At 39.3% G+C, this 23,575-nt stretch overlaps 1 protein-coding gene across 1 annotated transcript in view; it reads left to right on the forward strand.

The window, feature by feature from the left end:
* The window catches only part of SMIM14 (small integral membrane protein 14), a 69,204-nt gene extending 50,549 nt beyond the window's left edge, over positions 1 to 18,655 (forward strand). The window contains exons 3-5 of the mRNA XM_012644483.1: positions 2,789 to 2,837; positions 15,332 to 15,474; positions 18,436 to 18,655. Coding sequence (XP_012499937.1) covers positions 2,789 to 2,837; positions 15,332 to 15,474; positions 18,436 to 18,468 — 225 coding nt within the window. The 3' untranslated portion in view covers positions 18,469 to 18,655. The remainder of the gene's footprint in view (positions 1 to 2,788; positions 2,838 to 15,331; positions 15,475 to 18,435) is intronic.
* Positions 18,656 to 23,575: the final 4,920 nt, after the last annotated feature.

Genomic DNA, 23,575 nt, shown 5'->3' on the forward strand with positions numbered 1-23,575 from the left:
TAGCTCACAGCAACCTCAAACTCTTGGGCCCAAGCGATCCTCCTGCCTCAGCCTCCCGAGTAGCTGGAACTATAGGCGTGCGCCACCGTGCCTGGCTAATTTTTTCTATTTTCAGTTGTTTGGCTAATTTTTTTCTATTTATAGTTGAGACGGGGTCTCACTCTTGCTCAGGCTGGTCTCGAACTCCTGACCTTGAGCAATCCTACTGCCTCGGCCTCACAGAGTGCTAGGATTACAGGCGTGAGCCACCGCACCCGGCTGTAAATGAACATTTTTTTTATGCCTTGACAAAAATATTTTTGTCTTACCTCGTGGGTAATTCCTCCGTATCTTTAACCGGGCATCATTATTAGCAGTGTTCCCTGATTTAAGGGCCAATAGTAAATATTGTAGGCTTGGGTCTCTGTGGCCACTGCTCAGCTCTGCTTTGGTATTGGAAGCCACATAGACAATATGTAAACAGACAGGTGCAGCTGTGTTTCAGTAAAACTTTATTTATGAAAACATGCATCTAGCCTAGAGGTTGCAGTTTGGTGACCCCTGTTGTAGACCACAACCCCACTGACTGCAGGGGTATGGGTGAAACCCAGACCTGGGTGTTAACAAAGGACGAAGAAGCGCAGGTGAGCATCTGGGAGAGAAGCACCGGACCAGTGGAGGCGTGGGGAAGGAGCCAGGGCTGGCGATGGGCAGTTCCTGGAAGTGGATGTGTAAGGAAATGGATATATAAAAATCGGGGGGCTTTTCACACAGAAATCATATTATTCATAAATATCATTGAGCTACAGCCAGGCAGCAAGTCAGACCTCAAGACAAGGGCAGCGCTTGGTACAAAGAGCTGATGATTCGTTGGTCATTTACATTTCATCTGTAAATTTAGAAATCTGCTATATCATTGCTAAAGATTAAACCCAGAATAATCAATTCAGTAGGAAAATTATTTTTATTCCCTATTTGATATCTAAGTGATGAAATAGTTCTTATTTGTTCCCCAGACCTTTTAACCTAATGAATCTCTTTGTTTTACTTTCTCTACAATGCTACTTGGAAGTGGGAAAAGAATGGGGAAAAAATGTATACATGTTTGTGAAAATGTAAGGCCATCTCTGGAAAATCACCAAAAAACTGAGTGCCAGGGAGGCTGAAAGAGAGAATGGGAGATTCACCTTGCACGGAATATCCTTTCGTACTTCTAGATTTTGTACATGTACACATATTACTTATAGGGAAAACATAAAACTTAAACAAAATACATGCAAACTAAGAGATTCGTTGGGGTTTGTTGGGTCTGTTTTGTGACTTAAGGGCATAATAGTTTTTTTAAAAATTTCTTTAGAATGTATAATTTTAGTAAGAGTTTATGGATTGATTCCTTTCTTATTTAGAAAGGGTTGAGATATACAACATACTTTATATTAAGGTCTGTTTTCTCATTCTAGTTCAAATAGAATTACTTTTAGTGGTATATACCAGAGCAAACCTGATCATCTTAGAGAATAATTTACAAAATGATTTGTATAGTTGTTAATTACAATAATTGTTTAGATGAGGCCATAAAATGTGTGGCACAGCAATAAAAGCTAACACGCCTTGGGTTGCGAACTATACTTCACATGTATTGTTTAATTCTCACTAGAACTGTGAGATAAAGGTAACATTATATCCCCATTTTACCAGATGAGGAAACTGAAGATTAGAGGTATTGAAATTCTAGAAAGTCACAGAGCCAGACTTTGAATCTAGGCTTGTCTTTCTGGAGAGCCTGTGCTGAACCAGCCGCGCACACCCGCCCCGCAGTTGCTTTCCCGCGTAGTGGCGTCGTGGAGAGAAGATGCGATGAGCAATGAGACCGCGTTGGGAAGTTGTGTGCCTCTCGTTTATTAGTTGTCACCATTTTATGATTTATGAGATTTTCATTTCTAAACATCCTAAAAGGCCTCAGCATACATTTCTAAAAGGATGACCTAGGCAAGACGTGGTGGCTCACGCCTGTAATCCCAGCACTTTGGGAGGCTGAGGCAGGATGATTGCTTGAGGCCAGGAGTTTGAGACCAGCCTGGGTAACATCAAGACCCTGTTTCTATGAAAAAAAAAAAAAAAAAGACATGTGTGAATGACCTTATGTTATTGATAATATGGGCTTTTTTTATTTTTTAATTTTTTCTTAAGATTGATAACCACATGATTCAAAAATCAGATTATATGAAAATACAGACATTGAAAAATTTAGCTCTCATCTCTGTCACAGTCTCTCTACTCTTCTATCCCACCACCACCCCTTGTGCTAACTCCTTTTATTTGTTTCTTATTTATCCAATTACTGTTTGCTTATGCAGATACAAGAAAAAATTATATTTCTTCCTTTCAAAGGTGCAGTTTTTTTACAAATAGAACCTGTGTTTTCTCTATCTGCTTCTAATTTTCAATGAGAAGAAAAATCTCATTAACAAAGGTGTTTACTCTTTTTCCAGTTAGTTCTCTACAGTTTAGCACTTTTCCTTTGGGAAGCCTAATTACATATGGCAGCGGGAGTTTCTGTCGTGGGTGATTTTTTTTTATTCCTTAATTTAAATAGGTGAACTACACCAGATCACGTTGTATTTGAAAACTATTTTGAGTAGAAAAAAAGTAGACGGTCCCTCAGGGTATCCTGTGTTTGTATCAGATTTTGAAGGTACAATATGTAATGTGGTAGCGTTTATTAAAAACAAAACGTGACCTTTCTGTAATGATCGTCCACTCCCGGTTAGATCCAACAGCTGACTGTCTTTCTTCTCATTCGTTGTAGCTGCGGCAGTCCCAGTCCTACTGCACCGACACAGAATGTCTTCAGGAATGTAAGTGCCCACGGGCCAGGAGGGCGGCTGGCGCTGGGCGCAGATTAGAGGCCAGATGATTGTGAATATTTGTCAGAAATTATTTTTACAGTTTGCTCTTTAAGGAAATGTTTCTCAGTAATGTATTTGCTACTTAAATATTTTGCTTTTTAGCTTCAAAAATTGAGGGTTTTTTTCCTGCCTCAAAAACAAACCCGATTTATTGAAGAAAATTATAAAATCGCAGATAAGGAAAAAAGTCCAGATACTTAAAGATAACCACTGTTGACAAATTTGCGTGTGTGTATCCTCCAAGACCTTTTTCTTGGCAAACAGGCGTGTAACAGGGCACTCTGGGCGGGCGTCCCTGGAAACCACTTTCCTTTGCTTAGCGTCCGCTTGCATGCGTCGACAGGCCTGGGGACTTCTGAGTGAGAGGAGGCCGTTCTTCCCAGGTTTGGAAGCGTTAGGTGCCTGTGGAGTTCGTTCCTTTGGCTCTGACGTTAGCCTGTGCACTGGGGACGGACAGTGAGGAAGCTTCTCCACGTGGCCCTGGGCGGTGGTGAGGTGCAGGGAGAGTCGCAGCAGACACACAGATTCTGCACGACGAGTGCAGTTGACAGACCTGGTGGCTATCGTGTGACACACCTTTTTTCAGGACATTCAGAGATAACTTGAGGGAGACTTCGAAGGAACCCATAAGCTAGCATTCAAGCCAATCCAGTCTTGTGCCATAAACTGGAAGAAGCAGAGTATGACATTCAGAGGATGGTGACACCTGGCACAGTTAGATTTCATACACTCTCACAGAAATGGGATCCCCTCGTATGTGCGGTTTTCACTACTGCAGTATGAATATACCAGTATGTATTTATCTTAAAATATTTATGGGTTAAACAGTAACCCATTGTGGCGATGTACCAGTGTTTAATCTTAGGTTGGAATCTTAAGTTGCTGATATGTTTTTTGCTATTATAAACAATATTTAAACATTCTTTGTATGCAGTTGTTGAGGAGGAAAAATATTTTTTTCCTTAACCCCTCAGAGTTCTTAGCTGGGACCCCTATAACAAAAGACAGATTAACAAGAGAAAAACAAACAAGTTTATTAATGCATGCAGCACACATCGAGTGGAAGAAACCTCGATGAAAGTTATAAAGTTATTCAAACAATGGCTTAGAACTCTGGCTTATAAAGCGTCTTCAACAAAGAATGACACATTTGTGGGAAAATGGCAGGACAAAGGAAAGAGTTTAGGCTTTCAAGAATGGGAAACCGTGGGAAAGGAGGAAACTAATGCAGTAAGGTTTGTTTGCAGACTCCTCTGGTGCTGTCTGTAGGCTGGTAGAGTCATAGAGTTGTCTCCAGTAAAAGAGAAGTTATTTCCTGGCTTTAGGCAGAAAAGAGTGGGATAGAGAGAGATTTTCTTCTGTTTGCTACTTCTTAGTTGCCTTCAGCTCAATAATAATTTTTATATCAAAGAGGCATATTTTAGAGTGACACATTCTGGTTTCCTTCACATATAGTAAGGCTTTTCACATACTGCCAAATTGCATTTACCAGTAGGATAGTTGCTTATATTTGACATCTCTGAAGCAGAGCTCTACTTTATTATGTATGTGAAGCTTAAACAAGGCACAGTAAGGTAGCATTGTCAAGAGGCTTGTCATTACATCATTATTTTTAGTACTTTGTGAACTGAGCAGCCCATCAGATTCTGTAAATACACAGCACCCTAGGAGAAATAGGAGCCACTGCAGTGCCAAGTGTAAAGTAGAAACGCTATCGCAGTGTGGTCCGTTTGTGAAACTAGGTATATTACTGCACCTTCAGGACAAGGTGCCCATGCGTTAGGACAATGGGTGGTGGTTCCCTCATTCCAGATTTCTTCATGTTACTTCTCCAGTAGCACTCATTAATCTACACTGTTCAGTTCAAATATTTGCCCCTGCAGGTCAAGCTAAAACCTGTTTTTCTAGTTGAAAATAATTTTATTGAATCCCCATGGGAAAATAAATGTTTATTACATGTGTGATATTTGTGACCCTTGAGCCAGCCTCACCTATAAGGCAAATACACTTTTATTCCTGGGTGGGTGAAATGTTACTTCCTAACTCTAAATAGAAAGGTAAAACATTAGAGCTTGACTATTCATTTAACCAGTTTGACAAGTTGGTTTTTTTCTTACCCCCAGTTCTTAGCATTTGGTGAAAATCCTTTCTGAAAGCCATGTTTTTAAATGGTTTAAGTAGTAGTTTCCTCTGGGTGATAGAATTACTTTCCTTATATTCTAAATTTGCTCTAATCAGCTTATGCTTTTTTCTTAATATAATAAAATATATTTTATAGCTCTATATTTAGATACATGTATTACTGTATTACTATTCAAGTGGAAAAAATAGGTTATTTAAAAACTTAAATGATGTTTGTTTCAGGATTGTGAGAATTCGAAGCTTCATAATAATTGAAATAAGCCTTAAGAAACATGTGCTCTCTAGGATCCTTTCGTGACTTCCTGCGTGTTTGTTTAGTTTTCTGAGGTGTTGTCCACTGTGTCGCCCAGGCTGCTCTTGAATGCCTGGGCTCAGACGATCCTACCTCAGCCTCCTGAGTAGCTGATGTTTTTTTTAATTGCTTATTTTTGTTCTTTTCTGCCTTTTATAATTTCTGTACTTCTATTTTGTGTATGTTCCATTATTTTAGAACAGTGTTTAATTGTGATGTGAGAAATGTCATTTATCTGTTTAGTCATAGAACCAGCTGCTAGGTTGTTGTTAAACACAGCTAAACAGTGGAGAAATATATATGTTCTTATTTCTTATTTATAGAATCTATTTGGGCTTTAGGAATTGGCACTGAATATGGTTTGAGTTTGCATTTTTATTTTTTTTAATTTCAAAATATTAAGGGGGGTACAAATGTTTCAGATTACATGGATCTTTTTTTTGTAATGCTTGAGTCCTGGCTATGGGTGTGCTTGTCACCCAAATAGTGTTCATCATACCCATTAGGTTGGTTTATTCCCCTCCTTTCCTCCCCTCTCCTCCCTGGTTTGAATTTTTAATGTTGTGATTTTGTTTGGGTGATTGCTAAAGACACCCAGTGGTTATTCTCTTTGGTAATTCTCTGGTATTTTTATTTTGATTATTCCTCTCATTGAAACTCTATCCTTAAAAACAAACAAACAAAAAAGAAACTCTGTCCTTGACTCTGTTTTTTTTTTGAGACAGAGTCTAGCTCAGTTGCCCTGGCTGGAGTGCAGTGGTGTCAGCCTAGCTCACAGCAACCTCAAACTCCTGGCTCAAGCAATCCTCCTGCCTCAGCCTCCAAAGTAGCTGGGACTACAGGCACGCGCCACCATGCCCGGCTAATTTTTTCTATTTTTGGTAGAGACGGGATCTGGTTCTTACTCAGGCTGATCTCGAACTCCTGACCTCAAGCAGTCCTCCCACCTCACCCTCCCAGGGTGCTAGGATTATAAGCATGAGCCACTGTGCCCCGCCTATCCTTGACATTTTTAATACTTAGCATACAATTTTTAACCTTCTTCTTCTTTCTGATAAAGTTTGCAATCTGAGGAATTATCTATTCTCAACTTTTAATAACTCAGTCTTGTCAGCACTTCCCAAATCTATATCAATCCCTTATTTTTCCTTCTTTCCCAGTCCCAGCTTTCTAACTACTTTCTGTCTTCTTTCCAGTGCCTCTGTTCTCTGACTTCTTACCTCTTAACCTTGGAATGCTCCAGGACTCAGCCCTTGGACCTCTTCCCTTTCTACACTCACTCCCTTGGTGATCTCATCTGGCCTTATGGCTCATTGTGCGTATGCTGATGACTGTCTTCTGGACATTTCCACTGGGATGTCTCACAGGCATCTCAACCTGACATTTCAGAACTCCTGCTCATCTTGCAGTCTTTCCCGTAACAATTAATGGCAGCTCTGAAAGTCATCCTTTATTTGTCTATTTTTCACACTCTGCAGCCATCTGTTGAGCAAGCACTACCTTCAGGATATATCCAAAATTCTACCACTTCTCACTACCCCGACTGCCTTCTCCCTGTTCTAGGCCATCATCTCATGTAGATTATTGCAAAAGGTTCTTACATATCTCCTCATTTCTCCTTTTTCAAAACACAACAGCTAGATTGGACCTGTCAAAATGAGAGTCCAGACATGGTGGTTCATGCTTGTAATCCCAGTGCTTTGGGAGGCTGAGGGGGGAGGATCGCTTGAGGCCAGGAGTTTGAGACCAGCCTGGGCAACATACCGAGATCCCATCTCTACAAAATATTTAAAAACTAGCCAGGCATGGTGACATACACTTGTAGTTAGCTCTGCCTACTCTAGAGGCTGAGATGGGAGGACTGCTTGAGCCCAAGAGTTCAAGGCTACAGTGAGTGCCATTGCACTCTAGCCTGGGTGACAGAGCAAGACCCTATTTCCAAAAAAATTTTTAAAAAATGATTTCTTCTTGTGTCCATTTTATGATTACAACAGAATATCTGAGACTGGGTAATTTATAATAAATAGAAATTTATGTGGCTCTTCGTTCTGGAGGCTGGGAAGTCCAAAATCACACGGCCACATCTGGTAAGGGCTTCCTTGCTGTGTCATAACATGGTGGAAGGCACCATGTGACAAGCGAGAGCCAGAGAGGGCTGACCTTGCTGCTGTGACAACCCGCCCTCACAATAACAAATCCATTCCCGCAATAATGACATTAATCCATTTATGGGAGCAGAGCCCTCTTGACCTAATTTCTTCCTAAAGGTCCCATCTCTCAACACTGGAGAATAAGTTTCCAGCACCTGAACTTTGGCAGACACATTTAAACCACAGGATTTCTTATACCCCATTCCTCTTCATTTTTTCCCCTTTAGCACTTATCTCTGTCAACTATATATTTTACTTATTTATCTTAAATCAACACCCACTGTAAGACCCTTAAAGGCAAAGGTATCTGGAGGCGAATGGATGTTCTTTTTAATCAAAGTCTTCTCTATCCCCGCGCCGAGGCAGTCATTTCCCTATCTTCCTATTTCTGTTAGTAGTTTCCAGTTCTGCAGGGCCAAACCTTGCCATCTTCTTTTAATGTCTCCTTCCTTCATCTCCTATGTCTTATAGTCACCAGATTTTGTTGTTACAATGTTTTCTCACTATAGCAAGCAGCCACGGGAAGAACATGTCTGTGACTTTCATAATGAAGAACTATCTTTAAAGACATAGTTCATTTTGTCCCGAGTTTCACATTAATGTTACTGCAGCATTGTTCGTAATGAACAGAAAATTGGCTTAACAGCCTGTAACTAAAGCTCTTTATTTTATTTTAAAAAAATTTTTTTTAGAGACCCAGTTTCTCTGTTTCCTAGGCTGGATTTGAACTCCTGGCATCAAGCAATGCTCCTGCCTCAGCCTCTCAAATAGCTATGATTACAGGCACATGCCATCATGCCTGGCTGTAATTAGAGTTCTTAAATATAAGCTTAGAAATTCTACTAATATTTCCTATCTTTAAAAAAATGTAAATATTAAGACAAATAGATCTATACTAATTTAGAATATCTTATTTGATAAGCAGTACATAAACTTTATACAAATCTCTACAGTGTTATAAAGATGGTATCTTTAGCATTTCATAGGATCTTAAAGTTGGAAAAGACTCCGGTGATACTTTTTTTGTTTGTTTTACTAGAACCCTTTAAACAAAGAAGAGAATGCCGTTCATGCAGCCTAGGTTTCCCAAAAAAACACTGAACTGAAATTAAACTCTGGGGCACGCTCACGAACACAATTTGAAAGTACAGGTTGAATATTTCTTATTTGAAATGCTTAGAAATATAAATGTTTCAGATTTCAGAATTTTTCAGATTGACTTACCAGTCGTTCCAGTGAGTGTCTCCTTTGAGCGTCATGTTGGTCCTCCAAGTATCAGGGTTTGGAGCATTTTGGATTTCGAGTTTTTGGATTAGGGATACTCAATCTGTCATAGAATAGCAGATCTATGTCACAGAACTCTGGAGACCACCCTTGGCTGCACATTCATCACATCATTTTGATTTTGTGTTTTTAACGTCTAATATATTGTTCCCCTCATCTCTGCTCTTCTGCTGGTGATGCCCTATGTCTGCCTCATCTGTTGTTCAGCTATGCCTGTGTGTTCTTACGTGGTCTGCTAGCTCCCAAATGCACTTTTCTACAATAGCACCATGGTTATCTTTCTAAAATTCAGACCAGATTATGACATTTCCCACACACTAAGCTCTCGTGTCACTTCTTCCTCATGACCTGCATAAGCAGTTCTAACTCAACAGGATATTAAGACCTTTCACGGTCTAGACGTCCCTGCCCTTCCTCACATCCCCGCCGCGTGCTTGCGGCAGTGCCCGTATACAGCGGGCTTTGTACCTCAGCTCACACTCTTCCATCGCCTCCCCAACCTATCCCCACCAGTCTGTTTTGGCTAACGAATGCCTGGTCATCCTTCGAGGCCCACCTCAGGTTGTGTCACCGTCATTTGTATTACTGCCTTCAGACATGGAACTTGTTCAAGTCAAGGACTCACTTGAATTCATCTTTCTACCCTTTGTGCCTGCCATGGTGTGTTTGAGATGATTCGATTGACTGTGGAGTTCATTATTCCATGCAGAAGCAGTTCTGTTAGCAGATGTAGTTGTTGCAAGACTCTTTATATTAAGCTAAATTCTACTTCATTGTGATGTCCACCCACAGTTTTGCTCTCTAGAGTGGTATAGAAAAAGTTTGCTCACTTTTCTGAAAGACTGCATTTTGGATAGAGTCGTATGGAAACCAGTTCTATGGTTAACTTAATTTTAGAGTAAATCGGCTTGAAAACTGGTAGCTGTACAGAGGATAGTGTAATTACTATGTAGAACCAAAAGTTACGGGGTTAAAGCCTGCGATTGCATTGCCCATTTCACTACTGTTCTGTTTCTACTTTTCCCACTGGAAACCTATATAGGTTTATAGAATAATTCCTCAGGATCTGCCAGCTCTTGGAGCTGCTTTCTCTGCTCTTCCATATTCCTGTTGTCCTGCTAAGTTAACAGCTTCATCGTGAATATTCCATTTGGCATTTTGTTCATAATATCTCTGACCATCAACTCTACTCATGTTTGCTTGTAACCAAAGACTTAATGCTTAAGCAAAGCAAGAAGTGCTGTATTTTGGTGTACAAAGTCCCTCTACATTTTTATGTTTTGATATCTTTCCAGGCCATAGACAGAAGAATATTTAATTTCTTAAGGTAAATAATATACAGGGAGTTCCCAGCGAGGGGATAGATTTTATCTCCCCCATGTGCTTGTACTCTGTAATGTTTATAAGTGCTAAAAAGTCATGACACTAAAAACCACAGGGGCCAGATGGTTTAAAGGCGCAGTTTCCATTTCACACTGATTTTAAATAGCTGCTCTTGATGTTCGTGTTTATCAACCGCGTGCAGTGCCAGGCGCTTTGAGTGGGCCAGTCTCACTCTGTGCTCTGCTGTCCTGAGACTTCACGAGGAAGAGGTGTTGCATAGCGACTGTGGATAATCACAGAAAGCCTGCGGTGCCCGTTCGTGCCCTGTTCCTAAACAGTTCGAGGAGTCTAAGTCAGTTCAGATATCCAGTGTCTTCAACCCCAAGATTCTTTTTTCTTTGTCTCTTTTTAGACCAACCACCAGGACATAACTCCAAGATTCTTTAGGCTACATTTTTTTGTTTGTTTAATTCAGTTTACTTAATTTTAAACATATGGTTTAAAAATCAAAAAGTTAATCTCAGTGTACAGTGGAAAGTCGTCTTTCTCCTCACATTCTCGCATCTACCTAGGTCCTTTCTCCAGATATTATTAGCCTTCTGCGTATCTTTCCAGAGTTTCTTGGTGTGTGTACAAACAAATATAAATATAAATTCTTTGCCCCCCCTTTACATACTTTTCTTAGAGTAAGAAATAGAGACCAAATTTTTTTTTATAGTTTTATAGTATTCCATTGTACAGATGTACTATAGTTTTATAGTATTCCATTGTACAGATGTACCATAATTTATTAATCAGGTACTCTTGGCAGACATTTATGTTTGTTTCCAACATTTTGTTAATAACCTTGCATACGATGTTAGTCTGTTTTGTGCTGCTGTAAAGGACTACCTGAGGCTGGGTAGTTCATAAAGAAAAGAGACTGACTTGGTTCACGGTTCTGCAGACCGTACAAGCATGGCCCCAGCATCTGCTTCTGGTGAGGGCTTCGGGGAGCTTCCAGTCAAGGTGGAAGGTGCCGGGGGAGCAGGAGTGTCACATGGTGAGAGAGGGAGCAAGAGGGAGCAGGTGGTGCCAGGCTCCTTTCAACAACCAGCTCTCGAGTGAACTAATAAAGTGAGAACTCACTCTCATCACTGGGGCGGGGCACCAAGCCACTCATGAGGGATCCGGCCTCCTGACCCAGATGGCTTCCACCAGGCCCCACATTCAGCACTGGGGATCAAATCTCAACGTGAGACTTGGAGGGGCCAAACATCTAAACCATATCACATACTGTGCCCATTCTAGAGCCAATCTTAGTTTTGTGGGACAGCTGTCAGCAGAAAAACATGGGCTACTTTAATTGGTTCAGCTGTTATCCTTTATTCTGAGATGGGCCTTGAGTTTTCGGAGAATAAGAGTAAATGATCTTATCAAACCTTGAAGTCAGGAAAACTGGTGTCCCTTTAGCCTTTTGAGTAGAGAAATCCTGCTGAATACTATTATCCTTCAGAAATCTTACCTCATTTTTCTTCCTCCTCCTTCACCAGTCTACCTAGTCAGCAGGTGGCGCGCTTCTCCCGTCCCGTTCCCAGTTGTGCTGTGCCTTTTCTATTCCTGCTTCACTATCTCATCCAGCCTCCTTGTTCACACTAGGATCACTGCACTCGGTCTTTCCTGTGCTCTCATTGATCCTAATGCTTACTGGTAAGGGACGATGCTTGTTGAACACCTGCTATGTCCTTGGCACTGTGCTAACGACTTTTCACACACTGACCATTTCAATCCTCATAACTGCTCTGTGAGACGATGGTAATGTTCTCACTTCACAGATGAAGAAATTGAGACGCAAAGGGTGTTTTGTTTTGTTTGAGACAGGGTCTCACTCTGTTGCCCAGCCTGGAGGGCAATGGTGCGATCACAGTTATCTGTAGCCTCAAACTCCTGGGCTCAAATGATCCTTCTGCCTCAGCCTCCCAAGTAGCTGGGGCTACAGGCACGCGCCACCACGTGCAGCTAAGGCACAGAGATTATATGGCTAAGAGGTGATCAAGTTAAACAGCTGTGAGATGGTTTCAGTTCTTAAAAAGTTTATGACCTAATTAGGAGAGATAGGAAACCATTCCTTCAAACTAGAAATGGTGTATGACTCCAGAGAAGGTGGAGGAAATGAAGATTTTTATAGGAGAGAGAAGGATGTGGGATATAGATGAATAGTTGTAAGAACATGCCAGACGGGGAAATATGAGCATCCCAGAAGGAACAAGTTTGCATAGTTGGCAAATGCTGTCAGCTGAACTAGCATTGAACTATTGTATCAGATTCATCTGGAAAGCTTTTACAAAATATTGTTGGTTTCTGATCCCACCCCTAAGCTCCTCCTCAGTCAGATGGTCAGAGACAGGGTCTTAGTGGTATTGATATTGTCACAGGCTATTCTGATGCATGGCCAAGCCAGGTAACTATTAGCTAAAGAAGGAAGAGGTATGGGGGTAACTAGATCAGAGGATACATTTTCTGAGAAGTGGTAAGTGGTAAGATTAGATGAGGACAGCCAAATCATATCAGGAGAGGCCAGGCTAAAGAGTTGAGGGTTGAAGCAGAAGGCAGTGGAGAGAGAGTCACTTAGGTTGATCAGCAGAGATGTGTTAAAAGCAGGGTTTTAAGCAGACTTTTCTGGCAGTATAATGCAGGAAGGAAAGGCTGCAGTAGGAACCAAGCTAGGAGATAGTTACGGGGAATTAGGAGTCATGTTATCACTATGAGAGTCTTAAAATGGAGTAAGCATTTTTTATCAGGGATGCTTTGTTTAGAGGTATGAATTAGTAAATTTGGAATCTAAGGTTTAACTCTTGGAAGCTTCAGAATCTTTTACTTGTAAAGAATATTAAAAAAACAAGGAACCAGGCACAGTGGCTCATACCTGTAATCCCAATGCTTTGGGAGGCTGAGGTGGGAGGATTGCTTGAGGCCAGGAGTTCAAGACCAGCCTGGGCAACAAAGCAAGACCCCATCTCTACAAAAAATTTTTTAAAACATTAGCCAGGTGTGGTGGTGTGCACCTGTAGTCCCAGCTACTCAGGAGGCTGAGGCAGGAGGATCAGTCGAGCCCAGGAGTTGGAGGTTGCAGTGATCTATGATGATGCCGCTGTACTCTAGCCAGGGTGAGAGAGTGAGACCCTGGCTCAAAAAAAAGAAAAAGAGAAAATGGTCACGGAAAATGAGGACTAAAAATTACCTGTTAAACTTAGCAGAATGAAGGTGTCACTGGTGACGTTTTCGAGAGCTATTTGAATGATTATGGAGGTAGAAACCAACCCGAGGAGGGAATGGGAAGAGGTAGTGAAATGTAGACAGTAAGCAGACAGTGCATAGTAACTCTGACAGTGTTCGCTTTGATGAGGAAGACAGGGAGATAGCTGGACAGGAAAAGGGATTGAGGAAGGGAGGGCAGTTTTTGTTTTTTCAAAGATGGGAGAAACTTGATCAGGTTTAGATGATTATGAGATTACTCCAGTGGAGAAGCTGTAGAATACCTGTGCAAGAGCGAGGGGTTCAAAGTAGAGAAACTGGTCTTAGTTATGAAGGTGGGCAAATTTAGCATGACAGGAGGGATCAAGGAGAGGAATGGCTCTATAGATATAGAAGAAGTGGAAGCCGATGCAGTGTGCGATACGCAATGCGACTTTGGTAGCCCTGAGCACCGTGTTAGATGTTTCTAGGGAGTGTCACTGGGCTTGGAACAGAGGCTACATTCCTATCCAGTCTTGTCTTGGGCCAGCTCAGCTCTTAACTTCACTTTGTCCCCTTTGGTCACTAGCCCTTTGGCCTCAGCAGTGCTACCGATCAATCCCCTTTCTTGGAACTGAGCCCTGGGCCCATGCACCCCAGTGCAGTGTATCAGCTTAATTTCACCATCTTCTCTGGATTTATTTTACTTTTTCCTGCGGCAGGGAGACCAAAACCAAACAGCTGTAGTCTTGACAAGCTATTTTAGTAACCACCTAGAGTAACTATTTTCCTCTAGAAATCCAATCTGTGATTTTTATTTCTGAAAATTGAGTTTTCTAATACACTTCAGTAAAAAAAAAAAATCTACATTTCATTTTTTCAAAATTTGTTAACCTCATGCCATGGGCCAAGCACTTGTTACCTCAAATTAAATAAGAAGTATTTATGGCTACCTCGAGGAATCAGGAAAGACTAAGATACCTTCACACACATGCACGCAGCCTTGTCTGACTTTTTTCTTTCGATAAATGCATAGATTTTTAAAGTATCTAGATCTGAATTCAACTTCTTTTTGTGTAAAAGAAGGCCAAATTAATCCTTCTTTGGCTGAGAATATAATTTAAAGGGGTCTTTTGATTTATATGTTATTCAACCCAGATGGTCCTTTTTTCTTAAGGCCCAGTTTTTTCATGCTGCCTCTATAAGTAAGATGCAGATATTCTTCTCCCCAAAGAGGAGTGTTTTTACTGTAAATCAGGTAGTCTTAACCTGGGTTCTATAGATCCCAGCAGATATTGGTGATTTTGTGGGTCCTTGAACCTTCCAGAATTAATATGCAAAATTGTTGAATGCATATATGTGGATTCTTATACTAGAAAGCATTCTTAATTTTTTTTTTCTTTTTTTGAGACAGAGTCTCACTCTGTTGCCCAGGCTAGAGTGCCGTGGCGTCAGCCTAGGTCACAGCAACCTCAAACTCCTGGGCTCAAGCGATCCTCCTGCCTCAGCCTCCCGAGTAGCTGGGACTACAGGCATTCGCCACCATGCCCGGCTAATTTTTTCTATATATATATATATATATTTTTTTTTTTTTTAGTTGTCTAGATCATTTCTTTCTATTTTTTAGTAGAGACGGGGTGTCGCTCAGGCTGGTCTCGAACTCCTGACCTCGAGTGATCCTACCGCCTCGGCCTCCCAGAGTGCTAGGATCACAGGTGTGAGCCACCGCGCCCGGCCTGCGTTCTTAATTTTTATTAGATTCTCAAAGGATTCTGTTACTGCAAAATATTAAGAACTATTACACTATTAAAATCTTCATTTATTAGGCTTTGGTTTATGATTATTTTAACATCATTTACCATTTAGATTTTCTCCCTGGAGGGAAGGGAAATTGAGGATGTACTACTTCACAATTGTACTTCTCTAATTTATTAATTTTTATATTATAATGTTTGAAATTTAAACATTAGAATTTTTTATGTTTAACAGTATTATAGTCATATTACAATTTTTGTTATAAATGTATTTTTTGTTTGTAGTACCAGGACCCTCTGGTGATAATGGCATCAGTGTTACTATGATCTTGATGGCTTGGATGGTTATTGCAGTGATACTATTCTTGCTGAGACCTCCTAATCTAAGAGGATCCAACCTACCTGGAAAGCCAACCAGTGCTAATAATGTAAGTGTTGCAGATCACGAAGGCTTTTTGGGTGGGAGCATGTATATGGCCTGGGGAGGGAGAAGACTTTATTTTGATTATTTTGACCAAAATAATCAAAATCGGCAAAAGGAACATTAAACTCATGGAGTAAAGTCTTCCTGTCTATATAGGAAATCTTGCAACATCAAGTGACTTAATCTTTGTGGAGTTATATATAGAATGAAGCACATACCAGTAGCCCAAAAATAATTTTAAAATGAATTCCAATCCTTACTCCCATGAGAAACATCAGAGGTGATCTGTTCATAATCCACAGCAACGTTGCTCGAATGTCAGCCCTGCAGCGCCCAGTTCTCTGCGCCTCACAGTGACCGAGCCCCGAGCACACTTCACTGGCTTTTATCCCCTTCTGGCCTAGCTATGAGATACAACTGAGGCACTGACCTGTCTGGCTAAATCCTTTTTTCTTCTCGTTTTCCCATCCTGTTTCTCTCAAACCCATTTTCCATTTCTGCATCATAATAAATCAACTGAGTTGGCAAAAGGAAAAGCAGGAATCATTCGTGTTTTGGGGTTTTTTGGGGGTTTTCTTTTTTTAGCTAGGGGCTCACTCTGTTGCCCGGACTAGAGTGCTGTGGCATCATCGTAGCTCACTGCAACCTTGAGCTCCTGGGCTCAAGCGATCCTCCTGCCTCAGCCTCCCGAGTAGCTGGGACTACAGGCATGCGCCACCACGCTGTATTTTTTGTGGAGGTGGGGTCTCTCTCTTGCTTACGCTAGTCTCTCTTTTTTTTCTTTTCTTTTTTTCCTGGGACTCTTACTTTGTCTATATCAGGCTAGTCTCAAACTCCTGTCCTCAAGGGATTCTCCTACCTAGGCCTCCCAGGTGCTAGGATTACAGGCGTGAGCCACTGTGCCTGGCCCATTCATGTTGATAACTCTTGATACTCATGATTACAACCATTTTTAGAACTGTCCAAATGAAGAATGTGATAAAGTGACCTAATAGGGAGTTTTCAATACTATCTTTAGTAGAACCTCCATTAAAGGATTCCTTTTAATTCTTTTTGGAACCAGTATTTATACATTTTTTTCAATTTGATTTGAATACAACCTCTTTTAAAATGTCTCCATGCATATGTTAATTAGTTTGATTTAGCCATTCTACAATGTACACATATTTCAAAACAACATGTTGTACTTGATAAATATATTTGCATAAAATTTTTGTCAATGTAAATAAATGTTAAAAATAAAATAAAAACATCTATAAGATGATATAGCGTCAAAAAGAAAAGGAAAATTTCCATGATGGATTCACTTGTTGAACACCAAAGTATCCCACTAATTCCCTTCTCCAACCTTCACCATGTGGTAGAATTCCTAAAATAATTGCTTCTTTTCCCCAATGTTGTGTTGTTAATATTAGAAAGAAGTTCAGTTAGACTAATTTCTTATATAGGAGAAAGCAAACATGCAATGTTAATTGGTCAGTGCTTTGGTTTTTTTAGAGGGGGGTATTCATAGAACAGCTGGCATGCTGTCTTGATAAAGTGTTTCCTCCTTAGCCTTTTTTCTTACTTTCTATGTATAGCTTTATTACTTTCCTATCAAAAAACAACTTCCTTAATATTTGGAGCTAAAGAAATTCAACTTTTAATAACCTGACTTAGCCAGGCATGGTGTTGTGTGCCTGTAATCCCTGCTACTCAGGAGGCTGAGGAGGGAGGATCGTTTGAGCCCAGGAGTTGGAGGTTACAGTGAGCTATGATCACACCTCTACACTCCAGCCTGGGTGAGATAACAGAGCAACATCTTTGTCTCTAAAAAAAATAATAATAAGGCTGGGTGCAGGGGCTCGGGCCTGTAATCCTACCACTTTGGGAGGCTGAGGTGGGAGGATCACTTGAGGCCAAAAGTTAGAGACCAGTGTGAGCAATATATCAAGGCCCCATCGCTACAAAAAATAGAAAAATTAGCCAGACATGTTGGTACACATCTGTATTCCCAGATACTTCGGAGGTTGAGGCAGGAGGATCACTTGAGCCCAGGTGTTTGAGGTTACAGTGAACTATGATGACACCACTGCAGTCTAACCCAGGCAACAGAGCGAGACCCTGTCTCAAAAAAACACAAAAACCCCAAAACAAAACAAAAAACAAAAATAATAATGATCTGACTCAGAAGCCCTTGAAAGTGACAGAAAGATTGTACTCCCCTGGACATTAATTCATATTAGGCCAACAGCCCTAGGAATAGTAGTTCCACTGCCCTAGGAATAAGCAGGAAAACATAGTGACTCTAATGCCAGTTAGAAATATTGGTCACCCCCAATTAGGGGCTTCATATGCCGTGTCAGGGTAAATAAATAAAACCTTCCTGAAGATTCCTAAACATTCTGATCCTTCCTTTACAGTTCACATGCTCTCTATTGCAAGTGACAAAAGCCAGTTCAAACTGGTTTGAAACAAGTGGCTTTACTGGTTGACACATCAAAAACATCCAAAGGCGGGGTCAGTGATTCGGAAGTCGAACAGTGTCATCAAAGACAGTTTCTTTCCTCATACTAGCAGCTTCACTGCCAGGAGCAGGTGGAGCCACAGGCTTCCTCACGGACATTCTTCAGAAACAAAAGTCCCTGCTTCACTTTGCATGTATAGTGCTTTGCTCAACCCGTCACTTCAGAAGGGGGGATGAAAATACCTTTATTGATTTGAAGATCACGCTGGAGCTGGCGGGGAGCACCGCAGCACTGTCGCACGACTCCCCTTCTTTCACACTACAGGAAAGAGTGAGACAGTGAGAGGCAGTGTCAATCTAGTGTTCCCTTGTGTAAAAAAGATATAAAAAGTCCAAGTCAGTGTATAGGTGGGAAGGGAGGCCGGAGGGCACCACTGCTCAGTTCTTACTGGATGTGTTAGATTGGTTGCACTGGGATTTAAGAAGTCAGTTAAGTAATTTCTTTCTTTCCAATGCCAGGGGCAAGACCCACCAGCTCCTCCTGTGGACTAACTTTGTGATATTGGAAGTGAAAATAGTTAACACCTTGCACGACCAAACGACCGAGCGAACGAAGATGACCGGAGTACTCTTAACCCCATTAGAACTGTTTTTCCTTTTGCATCTGCAATGTGGGATGGTATTGTTTTCATGAGCTTCTCAGAATTTCACTTGCAAACTTGGGGGGTTTTTTTGTTTGTTTTTTTAATGCAAGCTTGTTTTTGCTTCCTGTGTTATCACCATTCCTATTTACAGTGTATTTGAGTAAATGATTATATTAAAAAAAGTTACATGGGGCTTTTTTGGTTGTCTGAAACTTAAACATTCCACTCATTCTGTTTATAACTGTGATCATAATTTTTGTGATGATTTCTGGCCTGATAGAAGGAAATTTCAGAGCTCTGCATTGAAATATTTTAAATAGTTTTGATAGGTTTTTAAATTGCTTTTTTTAATAAGGTATTTATAAAGCTTTTTGGGGTTGTCTGAGATTGTATGAAAGAAAATTAGAACCACACTGTATTTACATTTGCCTTGGTAGTTTATTTGTGGATGGCAGTTTTCTCTACTTTTTTGGGACTGTGGCAGCTCTTGGAATATTTTACAAATTACAGCTGAAATCTGTATCATCTATTACAACTGGCCTATGTGGCTAGAATAGTAGGAGAGAAGAAATGAAATGGTTTTTACTAATTTTTCTACTCCTAGTAAAAATGTGTAATGTAACGAAACTTTAAATAAACATGATTGATCAATATGGTGGATGATTTACAGTCCATTATCTGACATTTGAAATCCACTGTACACTAGCCTTACAAGGTTTATGAGAGGAGGAAAAAATTAATTCTTTCTGCCTTTGCCCAATATAATCTATACAGTAATAATTTAAGCTATAATTTATTTTTAAAATGAATGCCTCTTGGGAAGCTTCTTTCTGTTCTAACACTTCCTTATTAAAATGAAACTGTCTGAAAGCTGTATTAGGGCCTGTTAGGTTACTGACATTTGAAAGCCTAGTTACTTCATTTTTTTACTTGAAGAAAATTTTGAGGCTTTTGTTATCCTTTTGACTTACAAAAATTTTTAATGAATTCTTGGTTTATTCCAGGGAAAAGGAGGAAAATGAGAAACAATCAAGGATCTTTTTCTCACCCTTGATATCATTCCTGTTTGGTAATGGGATGGGTTGGGGTGGGAAGGAGCATTAACATAAGCGAAATCTTCAACTGTATAAAAAAGTAAAAGTTGCATTGTTTTGCTTAGTGTGAAAAAAAGTGAATACAAATAGCATCTTAAAAGTCTGCGTGACCTATGTGGTTATAGAATTTTTTCCTAGCAAGTGATTGCAGATGATTTTTGGGAACTAAAAGATATTTTGCTACCAATGTAAGGATCTTTTTTCCCTTAGGTCAGTCTAGCTTTTCACTGTGTAGATCTGATAAATTACTTGTATGAATTAAATAAACTTCTTTGTATCATTGTACTATTTAATAGTCTCTGATACAATTGTGTGACACTCATAGGCTATATTTTCCCTTTATTGTGATTACATTCTAGGCCACAAACATTGTTAAGAGCATCGTTTCAGTATATAATCCAATACTGACTGCTTGAATTTCTCCTTGTGCATCTTGGCTTTGTGCTCAACTTCTTGAAATAATATTAATATAAACAACTCTTAATTACTTGTGCGAATAGAGGGGTAACATACCACAGGTAAGTTAAATCCTGGCTAAATGAATACCACATAGTAAAGGTTTTTCCTTTTGCTGTGGCCTGGAAGGCTTCCTAGCTCTATAGCTGGTAAAGTATTTAAAGCAGAAAGGGTCAGAAAGGGCCAGATTTAGATGGAGCTAAATCCCTATAGCATTCCGTTTTCTGCCCTTGCCCCTTGAACTTTGAAGGCTTACCCATATATCCTAACAATCTGTTGTTCTCTGAGCTGCTAGAAAGCCAATCCTTGGCAGATACTGATGTAGTCATTGAATCTATGGCTCACAAATAATTGAGAATGGCTTTGGTTGAAGAAGTACAAAACATGGATATAAAATGTCTAGTATTAGACACTTGAGCATTGGCATTCTTATCCCTAGTTCTTTCTAACACATACACTTAATTGACATATATTAGCCTTTTCCTATATGGAGCATCTATTTAGTTAGTAACAGATGTTCTTAGTGAAGTATTTAGTTTTGGGTTTTTTTGCTTGTAAAATTTCTCTGCATTCCTGAGATAGTGCACTGCACATAAAGTATTGTTAACTTAACTAGTAATTTATATTACTCTATTTAATTCTTAAAGTGTCTACATGTGGCTTTTTATTGAGTACACTCTTAAATCATTACTTGGCTTGTAAATATTCACCCAAACTGTGGCTACAATTTTTAAAAAATAATCTGGAGAAAAGGAAGATAAAGCTTAAATTTTCAACACTTTTGCTCTTAAACATTCCACAAATGCCATTAAGAGTTTATTTTGTTTTAGAGTCATTTAATATTCTTTTATGCAAAATAATGGTGGGTTTTTTTTGTTTTCTTTTTTGATTTTGCTTTCCATATGGAAAAGGTTAACTTTGGAAGTGTTTATAGTAAAAGATTTTATCATGTTATCTGTCCAAGCACTATCCCAAAGTCAGTGTAACTTGAAGAGATTTTCTGAAATAACTATTGAATACAGCTATTCCACGGCGTCCTTGTGGTATGTGATGTGATAGTGTTTATGGAATTACCAATATCTTAAATTTTCAAAGGAACCTGGGAAATCTTGTCAGTCCAAATGAATATGTGCTCAAAATTGACCAGTTCAGTTTAAGACACAAAACAGCAATGGAAGAAGGAAAAATGAAGAGAGTTTACAGCTAATGGGTTAAATTTTTGTTATTGCAATGGTAAGCTTAGTCTTATAATATTTCAAAATGAAAAATCATATGTATTTGTTTCCATGTCTGAAGATTGCTTTGTTAAAAGCAAAAGTGGTCATGTGATATACTAATGTTAATTGCTGTTTTTATATTTTTAAATCATGCCAAACAAATCATGTCTGTGCCATCCAGGGTTTATTGTTAATCTTTTACTGAACACTTGGATTGGGATAAAGGGCTTGTACTATGCACTTTTTATTAATGAATAAATAGAAAACATTAGTAACACTCTTTGTTTTATGTTTGGCTTTTATGGGAAGAGAAGCAAGCATCTTTTGTTTAGTAGATGTTAACATCCTATATTAAATGTTTCTTTGTAAGACTTTGTACACCTAAGTAAAGACATTCCTAAGAGAGAACTGAAGTTGTAAGAAAAATATATAATAGCAGTATGGGGGTAGTATTCGGAAGTAGAGATTCTAAGACTCTTTAGGAAATTAGATTGCAATTATTAATACATTTCTTTGGTTCTTTTTTTTTGCTTCCTAGAATACAGTCAAATAGACATTTGTTTGACTTGAGGGAATACTATCCAAGAGTAGTAATTATTTGAGCAGATATATCTGACTCAAAAGGAGCTAAATGTACTGAAAACACACAAAAGTGAAAATTTGCTTTTGTTCTGTGACCTGGAATCTGTCCAGACACTAAAGATCATTAATACCCACAAACATGTACAAATGGTAGAATTGCTCTGGCATGATTCTGATGTCAGTGTCTATGTATTTAAAAGTGTCTATGCTATTTAAAATAGCAAAATTTGTGAAATACATAATTCCCTAGAGACAATGACTTTTTTTATGATTTCAGTCTAAAGATAGTCATGTACATGTCAATGCGTATTTGAATCCCCAGTAAAACTGTTAAGTTTTTATTAAATGGCTCTGCAATACCAGTTTTCCTCCCAGGAAATGAAATTCAAATAAAATAAGTTGTTTGCTTCCTGGCGTTTCACCTGATGATTTTTTCAGTTCTGGATCTCAATTTGTTGAGTTGTTGGGTTTTTTTCCCCCAAAAGATGTTCCATAAACACCAACCATGACTATCTTTCATGCACAGATGTTTTAAAACTAGAGTTTCCATTGTGCTCTTTGCCCATTAGCTGTTTGTAGGGAATGTTCGTATGCAACCTTTGGTCAAACAAGTGGACTGTGTTCAATAAACATTTCAACAAATGCTCATACTTCCTGCTTAGCTGATGCCGTATGCTTTGGAATGGGTATTATTCAGAATTAGATTACAGAAACCGTTTTAAATCATCAGATGCCAGATTCAGATTTCTGTTGAAGGCAGGGTGGGAGAGATTTTGGGAGGCAAGGATTATATAGGGGTGGAAAACAGTGTATAGTTTTAAGAATAAAGCAACTTTCACATTAATACATTTTTTACAAGAGCATTTATTCCTCATACAAATCTCCACTTCTAGCAAATTTAGGAAGAAGGAAAATATTTGAAATCCCTGCAATGTCAGAGTCTTTACCTCTTAAATATCTGGTCCTACACGTTCACAACCTCAGACCTCAGTCTGTGTCTTGACGATTAATGGTTTTGAATTGCATTTTTTATTAGTTTTGAAAACTTGAGCAGAATTAAAGAGCATATATACCACATAAGTTCAGCATTGTAGAAAAATTCTCGTGTTGTTTTTAAAGCAATGAATCTGCTATATAGACACTTGTTAATTCAGTAAGTATCAAAGAGAGAGGCATTTTATACGAAAAAGGCATCGCAGACCCTGGGTTGAATGCAGCCTTCTATGACAACTAATTAGTATGTAAACAAACTGTAGAAGTCTGGATGTATTAAAGGAGATTCCTTACAATTATTAATAATTCAGCAAGGACAATTTTGTGGTTACAAGATACAGGAAAGACATAAACAGAGCCTATACCCCCAACAAATGGGTTAAGATTTATATCCTTGCAAATATGGTCAGCCTTCATTTTTATCAGCTTTTTCTTAAAAGCTACATTTTACTCTGTTTTGCCTCACATTACATTTATGTCAACATCCTCTCATCTTCTGAAAGAGTTTCACTAGCAACTGCCTGTTGAAAGCTGACAGTCTCAAGATTCAAGCATGATTCTGCTAGGCAAAACTAAATCAGAAGGTACAAGGCTTAAGGAAACCTGGGGCAAATAAACTAATATTGTATAGTTTAGTTTCTCCATTAAAGAATGGATAGGGGCCCGGCGTGGT

Source organism: Propithecus coquereli, unplaced genomic scaffold (assembly GCF_000956105.1).
Source record: "Propithecus coquereli isolate 6110/MARCELLA unplaced genomic scaffold, Pcoq_1.0 Scaffold213, whole genome shotgun sequence".
NCBI lineage: Eukaryota > Metazoa > Chordata > Mammalia > Primates > Indriidae > Propithecus > Propithecus coquereli.